The sequence below is a fragment of the Phytophthora sojae genome (assembly GCF_000149755.1).
Source record: "Phytophthora sojae unplaced genomic scaffold PHYSOscaffold_9, whole genome shotgun sequence".
In the NCBI taxonomy this organism is placed as follows: domain Eukaryota; phylum Oomycota; class Peronosporomycetes; order Peronosporales; family Peronosporaceae; genus Phytophthora; species Phytophthora sojae.
In genome coordinates, this window is record NW_009258123.1 from 1717072 (window position 1) to 1730190 (window position 13119).

The 13119-nt window shown below is 51.9% G+C and overlaps 4 protein-coding genes across 4 annotated transcripts; 3 read left to right on the forward strand and 1 right to left on the reverse strand.

Annotated features, from left to right (window-relative positions):
• Positions 1-3361: 3361 nt before the first annotated feature.
• PHYSODRAFT_318422 (hypothetical protein) lies at positions 3362-4347 on the reverse strand (the record flags this gene model as incomplete). Its single annotated transcript, XM_009536499.1, has 3 exons — positions 3362-3445; positions 3523-3759; positions 3979-4347. 3 exons carry the CDS (start codon positions 4345-4347, stop codon positions 3362-3364), a joined length of 690 nt encoding a protein of 229 aa, XP_009534794.1.
• Positions 4348-5688: 1341 nt separating this feature from the next.
• On the forward strand, positions 5689-6325 carry PHYSODRAFT_521489 (hypothetical protein; the record flags this gene model as incomplete). The annotated part of the gene is made up of 3 exons (XM_009536500.1): positions 5689-5743; positions 6041-6068; positions 6121-6325. Coding segments are annotated over 3 exons (288 nt in total), but the record flags the coding sequence as incomplete, so codon positions are not given.
• Positions 6326-9592: 3267 nt separating this feature from the next.
• On the forward strand, positions 9593-9853 carry PHYSODRAFT_522189 (hypothetical protein; the record flags this gene model as incomplete). The annotated part of the gene is made up of 1 exon (XM_009536501.1): positions 9593-9853. One exon carries the CDS (start codon positions 9593-9595, stop codon positions 9851-9853), a length of 261 nt encoding a protein of 86 aa, XP_009534796.1.
• Positions 9854-11403: 1550 nt separating this feature from the next.
• On the forward strand, positions 11404-12805 carry PHYSODRAFT_522084 (polygalacturonase; the record flags this gene model as incomplete). The annotated part of the gene is made up of 2 exons (XM_009536502.1): positions 11404-11847; positions 11945-12805. Coding segments are annotated over 2 exons (1305 nt in total), but the record flags the coding sequence as incomplete, so codon positions are not given.
• Between the last annotated feature and the right edge of the window lie 314 nt (positions 12806-13119).

Consider the following 13119-nt stretch of genomic DNA (forward strand, 5'->3'; position numbering starts at 1 on the left):
AAGCATGTCGACAGCCTCACTTTGACCCAAGGACGCGCACAGGAGGAGTGGAGTAAACCCTTCTTCATCGGGAGCCTCATGCCACGCTCCATGCTCGATCATGTACTCTGCTAACGCGACCCGTTCGTCTCGAGCTCGTACGTCACTTGCGTCAAGTATAGCGCTGGGTGGAGGGAGGTTGGCCAGCAGGAGGTGCAACGCGGTCTGGCTGTGGTAGTTGGCGAGGTTGATGTCGAACGAGTTGCGCAGACAAAGCTTTACGAGGCGCTTGTGTCCTGCCGCCGCCGCAAGATGGAGAATGCCGTTACCTTCAGCGTCCATAACGTACCAGAATCCACTCGCAATGGCGCGCTTGACGGTCGTGTAGTCGCCCTTGTACGTGGCGAGGAGAATCTTCTCGGTCCGCACTTCCGCCGCGTATTTCTTCGCCCTGTACCCGCGCCAGATCGTTTGGATCTGCAGTGCCGCGTGCATCTCCCAGCGACGGCGTTTGGCTGCCTGTCGACCGAGATACCCGCGAAACACGCGCTGGATCAATACGGCAGCGCGGTGGTTCCTCAATGTCTCCGTGAAAACAACTTGGCAGCGATGGCGGCGGTAGTTACGCTGGATGACCAGGGTGCTGTGATTGTGGAGCTGAAGGAGTGCCGACCGCTTCTCCTTCCTCATCGTAACGAAGATCGCCCAAGCAAGCAGCATCGTTCTCTTCGCGGCAAGCCGTCTAGCCTGAGCCATCTCTTTGATACGAAGCTCCAAGTACGTGTTCCGCACCAGCATATCGAAGCACATCCCAGCTTCTCGGTTCCTGACGCGACGCAAGATGGCTTCGACCCCTCTGTCCTGCATCGACTTGATCTCCCCCCGCTTCTTGGCGATAGTTCGACCTCGATAGCCGCGGTAGACGCGCTGGATGGTGACTGCTTTTCGATGTCGATCGCGCTGAAAACGGAACACTTGTCGCGCCACTCGACCTCTGTACTGACGTTGAATCAAGACAGCAGCCTCCAGCTTCCGTACCTTCATCATGTCGACATAGCTGACCCAGCGGTGGAACCAGTGACCCTCTCGTTTCTGCATGATTGTCGCGAAATTCTCACGCAGCGTTTGCTGCTCGACAGTGAAGGCGGCCCACTGGTTGAACAGTCGATTCATCATGCGCGCCTGTACCTTGAGCAGATACTTCTTGGCCATCTTGTTGCGCTTGGCACGCAGATTCAGCTGCTTACGTAGCTGCGCGTGCTCTTTCCGCTGGCGGATGAAGTGTTGGATGGATCTCGCTGCGCGTGCCATGCGCTTTTGGAGAGCGAAGTGCAGCTTCCACTTCATGAGCTTAAATTTCAAGAACAAGAGGTTGGCCTTGCGTCGGTTCTTCCTCCTTGTCACGAACACCTTCCATTGATCCATCACGTGGGCGAGCTCCTTCTTCTTCGAAGCTGCGGCACGCTGCGTGGCTTCTTCTTCCCGAGCTTTCTGGACGAGCTTCTTCTGCTTCTCTTCGAGTTCGCGCTTCTGCTTCTCCTCCTGCTCCTTCTTCGCCTTCAATCGGAGCTGGTGACGTTCCATGTCTTTCTCGCGCATGGCTTCAAGCCGCTTGCGCTCCAGCTCCTGATTCTTCAGCCTAATCTCTCGCTCTCGAATCTGCGCCGCGAGTTTGTCGCGAGCATGTTGCTTGGTCTCTCGAGCGCGCTTCCGAGCGCGATACGCGCGCTGGATGCGGATCACCATGCGAAGTCGAAGCTCCTCCATCTGCTGCTGCCATGGCACAGCCAGCAGCGTAGAGGCCTTCACCGCGATGTCGTGCTTCTTCTGCAGTCTCCCGATGTGCGCTTCAAAGCGACCAAGTACCGAGACTAATTCCTTCGAGGGTAATGGTGTACTGGTGTCTTCGTTGACCCTCGCAGGCCCTCTCACAACCGACTGCTTTGGTGGAGACTTCACAGCCACTACCTCTTTCCATACGTTGTTGACGAGGTTCTCTCCGTCCGTGATCTTCTTCTGGATATGCTGCAGCTCCTGTTCCTGCAGGCGGATGCGGTTCTCGAGCAGCCGAAGCTGCACTCGGAACTGGTTGTTGGTGTTGCTGCGCTCCATCTTCATCAGCTCGATCTTCTGGTTGCGTAAAGCGCGCTCCTGCTCGGCGTACAGCGTGACCCATTTGTCGACTTTGGAGTCAAGCGTGATGGTGTCTCGAAGGCGGATTAAACTCGACAGGGACTCGCCGTCGTCGTTGAATTTGAACTGAGCAAGGATGTCTTCAGCGACTTCGCCGAACATTTGCACCAGTGTTGTGAGGAAGATCTCCGCAGAAACCATGAAGCGCTTCTCGTCGCTTTGGAGTCGACTAACTATCGGCTCGCGGACAATGTACTGCGCCAGGAGGATGGGGGCTGCGATGCGAGTAGTGCTGCTGGAACGGATGCGTCTTGAATACTCGAACACACGCTGCATCACGCTCTCGCAAGCTGCTTTGGACAGGAAAACCTGCTTGGTGCCGTCTGGGATCAATGGATGATTGCGGAGTTCAATCCAGTTGGCTGCGATATACTTCTTCGACCCGCTGGCTTGCGATGAATGAGCCTGCTTCTCTTTGGCCGCGAGATCCAGATCCAGTTCCTCTTGTAGATGGCTACGGACAAACAGGAAGAAGAGGAGTGCGTCCTCGTCCAGTATTTCTCTCAAGAATGAAGCGAACAGTGCCACCTGCGGGAACTCATCGCGATTGAGCTCGATGTTGTACATGAGGTCCATGCACTCTTGATCGGCGAGCTCTGGCAATCCGAGCGAATGGTGGATGAATCTACGTGTGAAGAACGGCATGGCTAGCCACCCTGGAGTGGTCATGCGACTCTGTGGCGTAGCCTTCGGCTTTGCCCATGAATCTGACGGAGTCGAGTCGGCCTCCACCTTTTCCGACCCCATCTTCAGTAACAAGATGTCTCCAAGAGCGTTGTAAATCACTTCGATCGTACGGAGCAGCCAATTGATGCCGCGTTGTCTAGGAAGCAAGCTCTTTGGTGTCTCCGTCGGCACAACGGCCTCGAAGAATCGAGGGTATCGTGACCGCAACATCCGAGTCGACACTTTCGCAGGAGTTGAATCTTTCTCTGGCTCGACGTTTTGTTCATCCTGATTCCGCGGCGCCAACGTGTCAGGTAGTGTCCTCGATGGCGGCTTCGCCAGTGGCTTATTGTTTGGGCCACGACCGGCTTGACTATTTGATGCCGCTATTCGGGACCGATCACCGTCTTTGAGAGCTGTCCTCTCCTCAGCTGGGAGCAGTCCACGCTGGCTGCGAGATGACACGGTACACTAAGACAACAGCCTTCGCTCAATACCCATGCGGTATGTTCATGCTACTTGCCTACCGTAGCTGGCAATTGATGTACTCGATCTTGTCAAGGTACGGCAACAGCATTTTCTTCTGCTCCAAGACTTCCACGCTCATCTAATCCCACCAAAGGTACCCCCGATGCCGTTATTTCAACACACTTCTTATACACAACTCCTGATCACAGCGCGTACCTGAGCTGGCAGTGCTTGCTTCTCCGGCACAATTGGGCGGCTACTTGCGATGACTTCATTGTGTTGAACTTCCACTTGCGGAGCCGGAGATTGCTGCTCTGGATGAAGCATGGAAGCCAGCCACGCGACATTGGCGACCGTCTCCAAATCGCTAGCGCTCTCCTGCCGCTTCTTCTTCCTCGTTCGCTGCGCGCCGGCAGCCAACGACACTGCGCTGTCCAATTCATACGGAGAGCGCTTTGTCATGACGCAGGTAGTTGAACGTGCTCAAGGTCAGAAAACACCAAGAAAAAATAACCGCCCATTCGTACACGCAAAAGTAGCACGGTTCGTACGAGTAAACACTACACTTAGTATTACTATGTCCGGACAATAGATTAAAACCTCGTGAAGGTATCCAATGATCACACTGTCTAAAGCACTTCAGCGCCTGTTGCCGTAGCTCTCCACATTTACTCTTCGCGTGCTCAGCTCGCGCTTCTCGACTTCCCGTTGAGCCGCCGCTTGCTTCACCAGCTCGCGGATCTCCGCAATATCACGCAGACCGCGACGCAATTGCTGCTGCATCGTGTCGACCGAGTCGCGCATGACCTTCAGGTCTTCGCTGTCGATCGCGATCTCGTCGTCGCTCTCCATCTCAACGAAGGGCTCTTTGGGGGCGACAGCGGGGTATTGCCTCCTCCTGTACTGGAAGAGCGCTCCCAGTAGGAGCTGCCGGTGCTGGAGCACGAACTTGGCCTGGCGCCGCTGTAGCGCGCGACGCCGCAGACACGCCTTCCTCCGGCAGGAGCAGCGTCGGCACGTTTGTTCTGAATGGGTCGCCATTGCGCGATGGTGTGTGATACTTGGTCGTCGATAGGGTCTTGAGTGTGGAGACCCACTTCACGTCGAGCACGTAAATCGGGAACTGAGCTCTGGTCGTGGGAGCTCCGAGTTCGCGGCTGCCATTGAATCAACGGCGGCGGCTGACGCACTCCCAGGGGCAAAGAAGCCGCTCGAAGACGACGAGCGCCGACGTCCCCTGCACAGAGCGGTTTGAAAATTGAGGGTCCCAAAAAGGAGAGGTTAACGTTTCATCGTCCTCGGGCCGTGGGGTTGCCGTGCCGAGCTGGGCTGCACCAGCACTTCGGCAGTGTTCGAGGCCCAGGCGCAAGCACGACAAAGGGGGCAATTTGAATCAAAGTACAGTATCAAAGTTTGATGACCGGCGGCAAGCCAGCCCCCATGCAGAGGCGGTCTCAGCAGCGATTTGACTTAGCCGCCAAATCGCTGCTGAGACTGCCTCTCGCGCCACCGAAGGCGGCCGAATTCCCCTGCTGGAGCAGATGCACGCTGTGCGTTTTAACTGGGGTTTGTATGGGAACTTCCCATTGGGAAGGCGCAACAACCTTCCGAGCTGGTCGTGGTGGAGCTGTTGAAGTGGCGGCGGTAAAGAACCAGCACCGAACCCGTTATCCCTTCGTTAGCATTCCGCCGGCAATGGGCCTGATAATGATAATGCCCTTCTCGCAATAGCACCCGTGCCCCATAACTGCGTTCGTGGCCACGGCCCGCAACGTCCTGCTCCCTTTCGCTGGGGCGGGCGGCGAGGACATTGGCGAGCAGCCACTCCGTCGCCGTCACCTTCAGTAGAGCTTGAGAGCTGCTGGGAGTGTCATCATCGCAAGGTGGTGCATGATCTCATTCCTGTGATCGCCCACCCGCCCGGTCATGTGGTTGTCTTGGAAGTGGAGGGTGTCTGCTTCGACTGCGTTTTCGTCACCTTCTGGGCATTCAGCCTTCGCTATAGTAAACACATCGTGATGACAGATGTCTGGACGCTAGTCGTGCGACAGGACAATAGACACCTTTTGCTCACGTTTTTTACGGATTCTGCTGCCTCCCTGAGTTTCGTAAATTGTAAAATTGCCAACGACACCTTTTGCCCACGTATATTCAATTAGGTACGAATATCAATCTTCGACAGGGAATCGAGGCCAGCTAAGTACCACACGAACTTTACAGCTCTAGTTGATGACCCTGGCGCTAGGATAAAGGGTTTACACTATAGCTGGAGTCGTCCGAGGTGACGAGAGGAAGTCGGGTTGGTGCTGCTCTCGTCCTGAGTGCTCCCAGCGTTTTTCCGCAAAACATAAAAGTAAAAACCTTCAGTATTGACATCGGGAAGCCTCGAACTACGTGTACATCGGGCAGATGAAGAAACTCTCGTGGATACTCCAGCGTTGACACTCGGTCCAGGACCAGCTCCTTCCACCCGAAATGAGTCTTTCGTCGCGCGTTCTAAGACGGTGAAGGTCTTGAACCCCATCGTCTACACACAAGCGCCTTATATCAAACATAACGTTTCCACCGTGTTTCCGATTGATTTCAGCTAAGCTTAACATGTTCGTATATTCAGACGATTTTCATCCGTTCATCATGCAGCCACTCGGAAATGTAAAAGCTGACTGGTAAGAGGACCAAATCTGCTCTCCTTGAAAAATACTTCTCTAGCTACGCCTTACGGCGTACTTGAAAGATCGATTAGACAACCGGCACCGCATGCAGTTTGCTTGAAGAGCTTTTGGTGTTAACGTAGACTTATACTACTTAGAGCAGCAAACAACGGACGCGTTGGCAATATATACATATCGTTGGTATATTGTCAAAAGCTCGAACATGTTTGCAGAGTACACTATTCTGCAGCATGTACGTCATGCGTGTGTACTACTCATGCAAGATTCATAAGCGGATCAGCTTTATCGCGCTTGACGAACAGCCCATCCAGCACAAGATCACCAAGTGCGTTGAGGGATGCGATTAATGGGATACACAGAAGCCTGTTCAGAGCCAAACTGTTGGTTATGAGGCCTACAACGAGTTTTTGACCGCCTTGCGGTCAGATATGGAACTATATAATAACTGTGTGCGGTAGAAAAAATATGTTTGGCCCAACTGACCGGAACACGTCAATTTTCATCTTCTATGATCAAGGACAAGTGAGCATAATACTCCTCGTTCGGCTTTACCTCGATACAAGCACAGCGGTGCTGCCGAGGTCGTGCAGCTACGACGCGTTGATGCGCATGCCGTCTTATTTGTACAACTCGTAAAATTACTCTTTAAACTCGATAAATTATTTTATAGTGTTTCCATATAACATTTTATGTCAAAGGTATATCATGATAAACAGTATGTCGTTCTGCCATTTTACGGAATGACTTTTCCGTATTTTGTGCGGAAACGTGTGCTCGAAAACGCGTAAATTACGTGGGCAAAAGGTGTCTAATAGAGGATGTTAGCAACTTCGTAAATAGCGACTCACATTTACGGTCAACATTTTGATGTGTTTAGTTAAAACAAAATCGTCGACAGTGTTAGCATTCTCGTATCCGTCCATTTACGAAATCCAACTGACTCCTAGCGAGAGAGGCCGCCCTGCTGACACGAGATCCCTGCATTCGATGCCATGCTGCTTCGCGCTCTGAGCGCCCCGAGTGACTGATCATCCCAGGCGTTCGAGGCTCAACGAGCACAGCGATGCGTACTGCAAGAGGTACTTCCGCTTCACCGAGGATGCGATTCGCGCGCTCAGCGCAGCACTACATTTCTCGACGTCATCACCCGCGATAGAATCAAACGCTACAGTATCGAGGCGCTGGGCATCTTCTTAGGTTGACATATCCAAACCAATAGTACGATCAGGAACTCGGACATCACTACTCTAAGCAAGATATTCTACTTTATGCTACTCTTTGTGGGCAATGGCTGCCTACTCTACTTCGACGCGCCGTTATGACTTAAGACGCGCAGCCGAATCGTCGTCATCCTCGTGTGCCTCGCTGGGAGAGGCAAGGACGTCACACGGATTAGGGGGGGGGGGCACTTGAGACTGGATGAGGTGGTTCGAGTGACTCGAACCACCGCGACTCGAATCGAGTCGCGGCGCTACATGTTCCTGTAAGCGCCATGGGGCCATGGTGCTCGAGGGGGAGATGCAGGATGAGGGTAACGAGCCAATCAGAAGGCTTGTAGTCTCGTGAAAAAGCCTTACGAGTTTCTCGGGAGATTCCGTACTAACACGACGCCCCTCTTACGAGTTCGGGAACATAGACAGCGGTGGTCGAGTGTCTTTGTCCCCAACTCGTAAAATACCAATTTGCTAACATCCTCTAATAGCGGTCGCTGTAGAAAGTCAAACACGTCCTCTTCGAGATGACAAATAGCGTACGTAGCTGCAGACTCCGGTAACCTCCGGTAACAAGCACATTGAGCTCGTCAGTCGCAGTGGAAGGAGTCGTCACTACGCGCGTGCAGGACCTGCAGCAGGTGAGTGCAGGTGACTGAGGCAACTTTTAGCTAGTTTGTGGTGCCTATTAGGGCCTGTTTCATTTGAGAATAACTGGAATAAGAATAGCGGGAGTTATTCCTCCCGCTTAATTACGACAAAATGCGATAATCTTATTGGCTAAGAAGTTATTCCTAGGAATAAGTTAATGCTCAGGGGGTCCACCTTTTGGGAAATGGCAGGTGGAGGGGGTCCACGTTTTGGGAAATATCCAATAAGTTATTCTGACTTTGAAAGTCAGGATAGCTATTCTGAGCGGAATAGCTACATGGCCGGGGCTTCCTCACCTCTCCGTCGAGGACCCCAGACTCCGCAGGCCAGCCGCTGCTGACGCTGCTGGGAGTGTGTAGAGACTTCGTGGCGAGGTGAGGAAGCTCCGGCCTATACAGGGGTTGGTTGCGACAGGGTAGAGCAGCTTTAGTGCTCCTCTAGAGCCCGCTCGGGGCCTCACCACGGCGCGCTTAGTGACGAACAGCGAGCAGTGCTCGAAGCAGTGTTCGTGAGAGCGGACTTTTGTGAATGTCGCGCCAGCCAATGATTTGCTTCCTTCCATAACGCATATTCTTTTTCCCAGTTATTGTGGGGCTTTATTCTCCACCTGTTTCGTTTGAATAGCGTAGAATTGTTATACCGGCTCGGCGCTATTCCCGACTTATTCTCAAACGTAACAGGCCCTTATCGTCTTGGAAGAGTCAAGTCAAGTTACTTAACGCCTTCAGCAGAGAGGAACACTGACAATTGATGGCAGGCGATGAACACCCAGAACATGACGATCCGTCAAACTCGTTATGGTACGTATGGCGTGAGGATGGCACAGAGAGAATCAGCCCAAGTGTCCAATGACCAACAAACAGTGTCGCGACGCTCTGTAGTAGTGGAGCATCTCAGTCGCGTTGCTCCGTTGAGTTGCTTAGGGGGCCGACACCCTGCAGTGGAACCTACACTGCAAGCCGACGTCCCCGCTCTCCAACCAAATGGATCTAATGAAGCTGTTGACCATTTCGGTCTAAGCACATCTAGAAATATATTAGAGTTGCAGTTCAGACCATCACATCAGTGCACAATTAGGAATTAGGAACACTACTTGACCTGCAGGAAGAAGTCGGAACTACATCGCGAGCTCTGCATGCTGGGGGTTGCACCCCCAGACCCCCGCATTACAAAACTAACGGGTCCGTTCGCTGGAAAGCTCGTCGCTGGGCCCGCCTCCGCAAATACCGCGCGGCCCTGCTTCGCGGGCACCTTGCTCCTCACAACCGCTCGCTACCGCTTTTAGTGCTGATTGCACGCGAGCAGGTCAATGGTGCTCTTGCTGGCGATAGTATGTCTATTCTTATTTTCTTAAACAAACTGTAGGAGACTCAGTCTGACGCGCCCGTATATAAGCTTGCTGACCCTGTCCCCGTCGCTCTAAATCAGGGTACGAACGAATCGTGTACCTCCGATTTAATGACATACGGTCACTAAAATCCGCATCTTTATGCAGTGAAATCTCAAATCCTGTCCACTTCATAATTCTAGAAATGTCAGTAAGCACAGGATTTTTTTTTGTCAGAAATGGCCCTGGGCGACTCATCCAGAATGTCAGCCCTAACCCGTTCCTTCTAAACTGATGTCAGATAAGTAAATGAGGGTATGGACCCTTGAAAAAGCTAAGTAAAAGTGAGTGCATCGACTTCGCCCCCCCAAAATAGCCCCTGGACAATTGTGTGTCCCTCCGTTCGAGAGTCCAGTTCAGTACAAATGATCAAGGCGGCGATTCTGGCGGCAGCGGCGCTGCTGCTCTCGGGCGTCTGCGCGCTGGACGAGGCCACGCTGCGGCTGAGCGTGACCAAGGAGCGCAGCGCGGCCGAGTGCGACGACAACTGCGAGCGCGACTTCATGCCCGTGTGCGGCTCGGACGGCGTCACGTACGGCAACGACTGCCTGCTGGAGTTCGCCATCTGCGAGAACGCGACCATCTCCAAGCTCTCGGAAGGCAAGTGCATCAAGCATTCGACGTAGATGCGACAGAAGAGTTTTGGGGCCGAGCAGTGATAAAACAGAATACATTTGGATGTGCATTTTCAGTATGATGCGATGATACTATTATCGGGGAGGAGGCATGAGTAGGTTCCAGGCCAGTAAATATATGAATAATACTCAGTCGCGCATCAGAGGCATCACAGTTTGCCATGTCGATAGACTTTTTTTACTGGGTTGCAGTATACCTGTCCGTTTCGACCGCTTACCGAGATCAAACGGAATGGCCTTAGCTATACTACAGAATGCGGAGAAGTTGAATGCGCAGCACTCTATTGATTCTCCCCCGATTGCACGATGAATACAGTACCATGAATACTGTGCAACTTGAGCAAATTTGTTAGGTATTTTAATTTGGTCGCTTTGTAGTTCGAGTAAATCTTCGGGCATTCGTTGTTGGAAGTTGCATGATGCAACGTGCTGATGGCGTTGCGAACTCTATCGTGCCAGCATATTACCGATCATGAGACGGATCTTGCCTCCATTTGACAATAAGACAAGATCGGCTAATGATACGATCCTCCCAATTTTCAAGAAAACTTCCCTTGGGTGCGTTACCACTCACTTCATGCGGCAACTAGGGCAGCCACATTACTACTGTAGGCTTGTACTAAGTTGGGGCAACGAGTGCCTGTCGGAATTCGCAGAATTTTTTACCGGTACATGCAAGCAGAATATGGCACACTTTGGGCAAAGAAAACGGGTGTCTTAACAAAACACGCCTTCGCAGAAGATCCAATACTGTAGTATTTCGAGGCCGGAAGGAGCACGCTTTGCATTCCACCATTATTCGGGAGTTGTCTGTGCCAGCATATTACCTAGTGATAGACGCTTCTACTCTTCTTTTATGCAGTGCTCACTCCGAGTGTGACTGGTGTTAATAAAAAAAAAATAAAACAAAAAGATACTACCGGTACTTCTTTTGATAAATGGATCTTGACAATAGGACAATACCGACTAATACACTACGTAGTATTACATCAATCTCTGAAAAGACAGTTTTACGCCACGACTCAGTTCGTGAGGCAAGGTGAGGCGGGGATGCTGCATTGCATTGTGGCACGTGACATTGCTATGCTTCACTCAGCGCCAGCCACGAATTCCTACAATCCACAGCGAAATCCACCATAAACCTCGAATAATACAGCAATAAACGGTACACTACCTACCGTAATTATAGTAGTCTCACATGATGGGAGGGTTAGGGTATCCATGTTGCAGCCTATTTGACAAAATGCATGATTGATTGGCGAATTCAGACGAATTAGCTGATTCGATTTCGGGGTCTGTTGCTTTCATAGGCCAAAAATTCGATCGTGGACAACTTGTCAAAGTGCGAATTTTGTACATTTTCTGCAAAAAACGAGGTGAGACTAATTACGGTAAGCAGTGTAATGAATTAATAATAAACAACGAACGCGCGGCACATGCTTTTAACGTGATAGTGAATCTCTAGCCGTCCGTACAATGGACTCCCGGCAGCCCTCACTTTGCTTTTTTCTTTATCCTGACCACTCGCTCACGATGAAGCTTTTCTCCGCCTTTTTGCCGTGTCTTTGCTGGTAGCAAGCACCACGATCATCGACGCAGGCACCAACAACCTTCCCCAGGTCCAAGTTGACTCCAGCTCCGACTACAAGCAAGGTGAAGTCATGCCCGCCGATCAAACGGCAGCAAGTAGCGCCGAAGTCTCCCAAGAATCCCCCACTCAGGGCAACCCCAGCCAAACCAATTCTGGTAACTACGACCCTGCTCAACACTCCGGGAGCTATGGCGAATCCCAGAAGCAGACTCCGCCTGTCTTCACGGGCAAGTGCACTCTCACTGGAGACTACGTCAACAACACAGACGTGAGTGCGTGCAACACCATCGTCATCGACTCTCTCCGGGTGCCTGCAGGCGTCCAGCTGAATTTGACTCAGTTGCAAGACAATGCCAAGATCAAGTTCCAGGGCACCTCCACCTTTGGGCCGAAGGTAAGTTCTGTGCGCCACTGATCAGACATTCCCCTAGTTTCGATTTGTAAAGTTTTTTTATAAGTTTTTTCTTCTAAACTTTATGCATTTCTGCTAGTTATGGTCGGGTCCGCTGGTCAAGGTGAGAGGAAACAACATCACTGTCACTGGTCCCGGTACACTTGACGGCCAGGGCGCTTGGTGCTGGCCCCAAGGCCGAAAGGTCACGAAGCCGGTCTCCTTTAGGATCCTCGAGACGAACTACTCTACATTTTCCGGGTTCAAGATGTTGAACATGCCGTATCGCACGTTCAACGTCTGGGACTCGAGCTACACCACCATCAACGGGCTCACACTCAACTCCAGCGCCGGAGATGGGGTCGCCAAAAACACGGACGGGTTCGATCTGAGCCGGAACAACCACCTCACGATCACCAAGAACCGCATCTACAACCAGGATGACTGCCTCGCCATGCAGTCGAGCGCCAACACCGTATATAGCGACAACTACTGCAGCGGCTCTCACGGTATTTCTATCGGTTCTCTCGGTGGCCCAGTGCTGAATTCGTCCTACACGGTGAATGGACTCAAAGTCACGGGAAACACCATTGTGAACAGTACCAACGGCATCCGCATCAAGACCACCATCGACCTCCAGGGGCTCGTCACCAACGCCGTCTACACGAACAACCAGCTCGTCAACGTGACCAACGCCATCGTGATGCACTCGGACTACAACAAGACCAAGGGCGGCTATTCAGGCAAACCCACGAGTTTGGTTGCGATCAAGAATATCAAGATCAACGGACTCAAGGGTACGGCGACAAACCTGTACGACCTCCTCGTCACAGTAAAAGAAAAGTCGCAACAACAAGTATATTTTCTCGCGATCCCCTTTCTCCGCGTACTTTGTAGTACGCGGAGAAGGGGTCGCGAGAAAATATACGTGTTGTTGCTTCTTTTCTTTTACTGTGACTAGCAAAGACACGACCATGCGTTGCCGTAGAAAATTGTTGGGATCGATGCGCAGAACGAGGCCGACTCTTGAGGAACTGTATTTGCTACTACAGTAGTAGAAAAGCGGTCGGAAGTTCTTGCTCGGCTGATAGCTTACAAAAGAACCAGTTACGAAGGTAACTAAACGATGTTACGCGTAGATACGGTCAACAAAACGAATCTAATAGGGTTACAAGGTATTGTGCCTTTCACTTATAGGCAACCCGGAGCGTTGCTCCGGGATGGTACACAGGTCGACGAATAGTTTCATGGACGATGATAACGGATAATAATTGA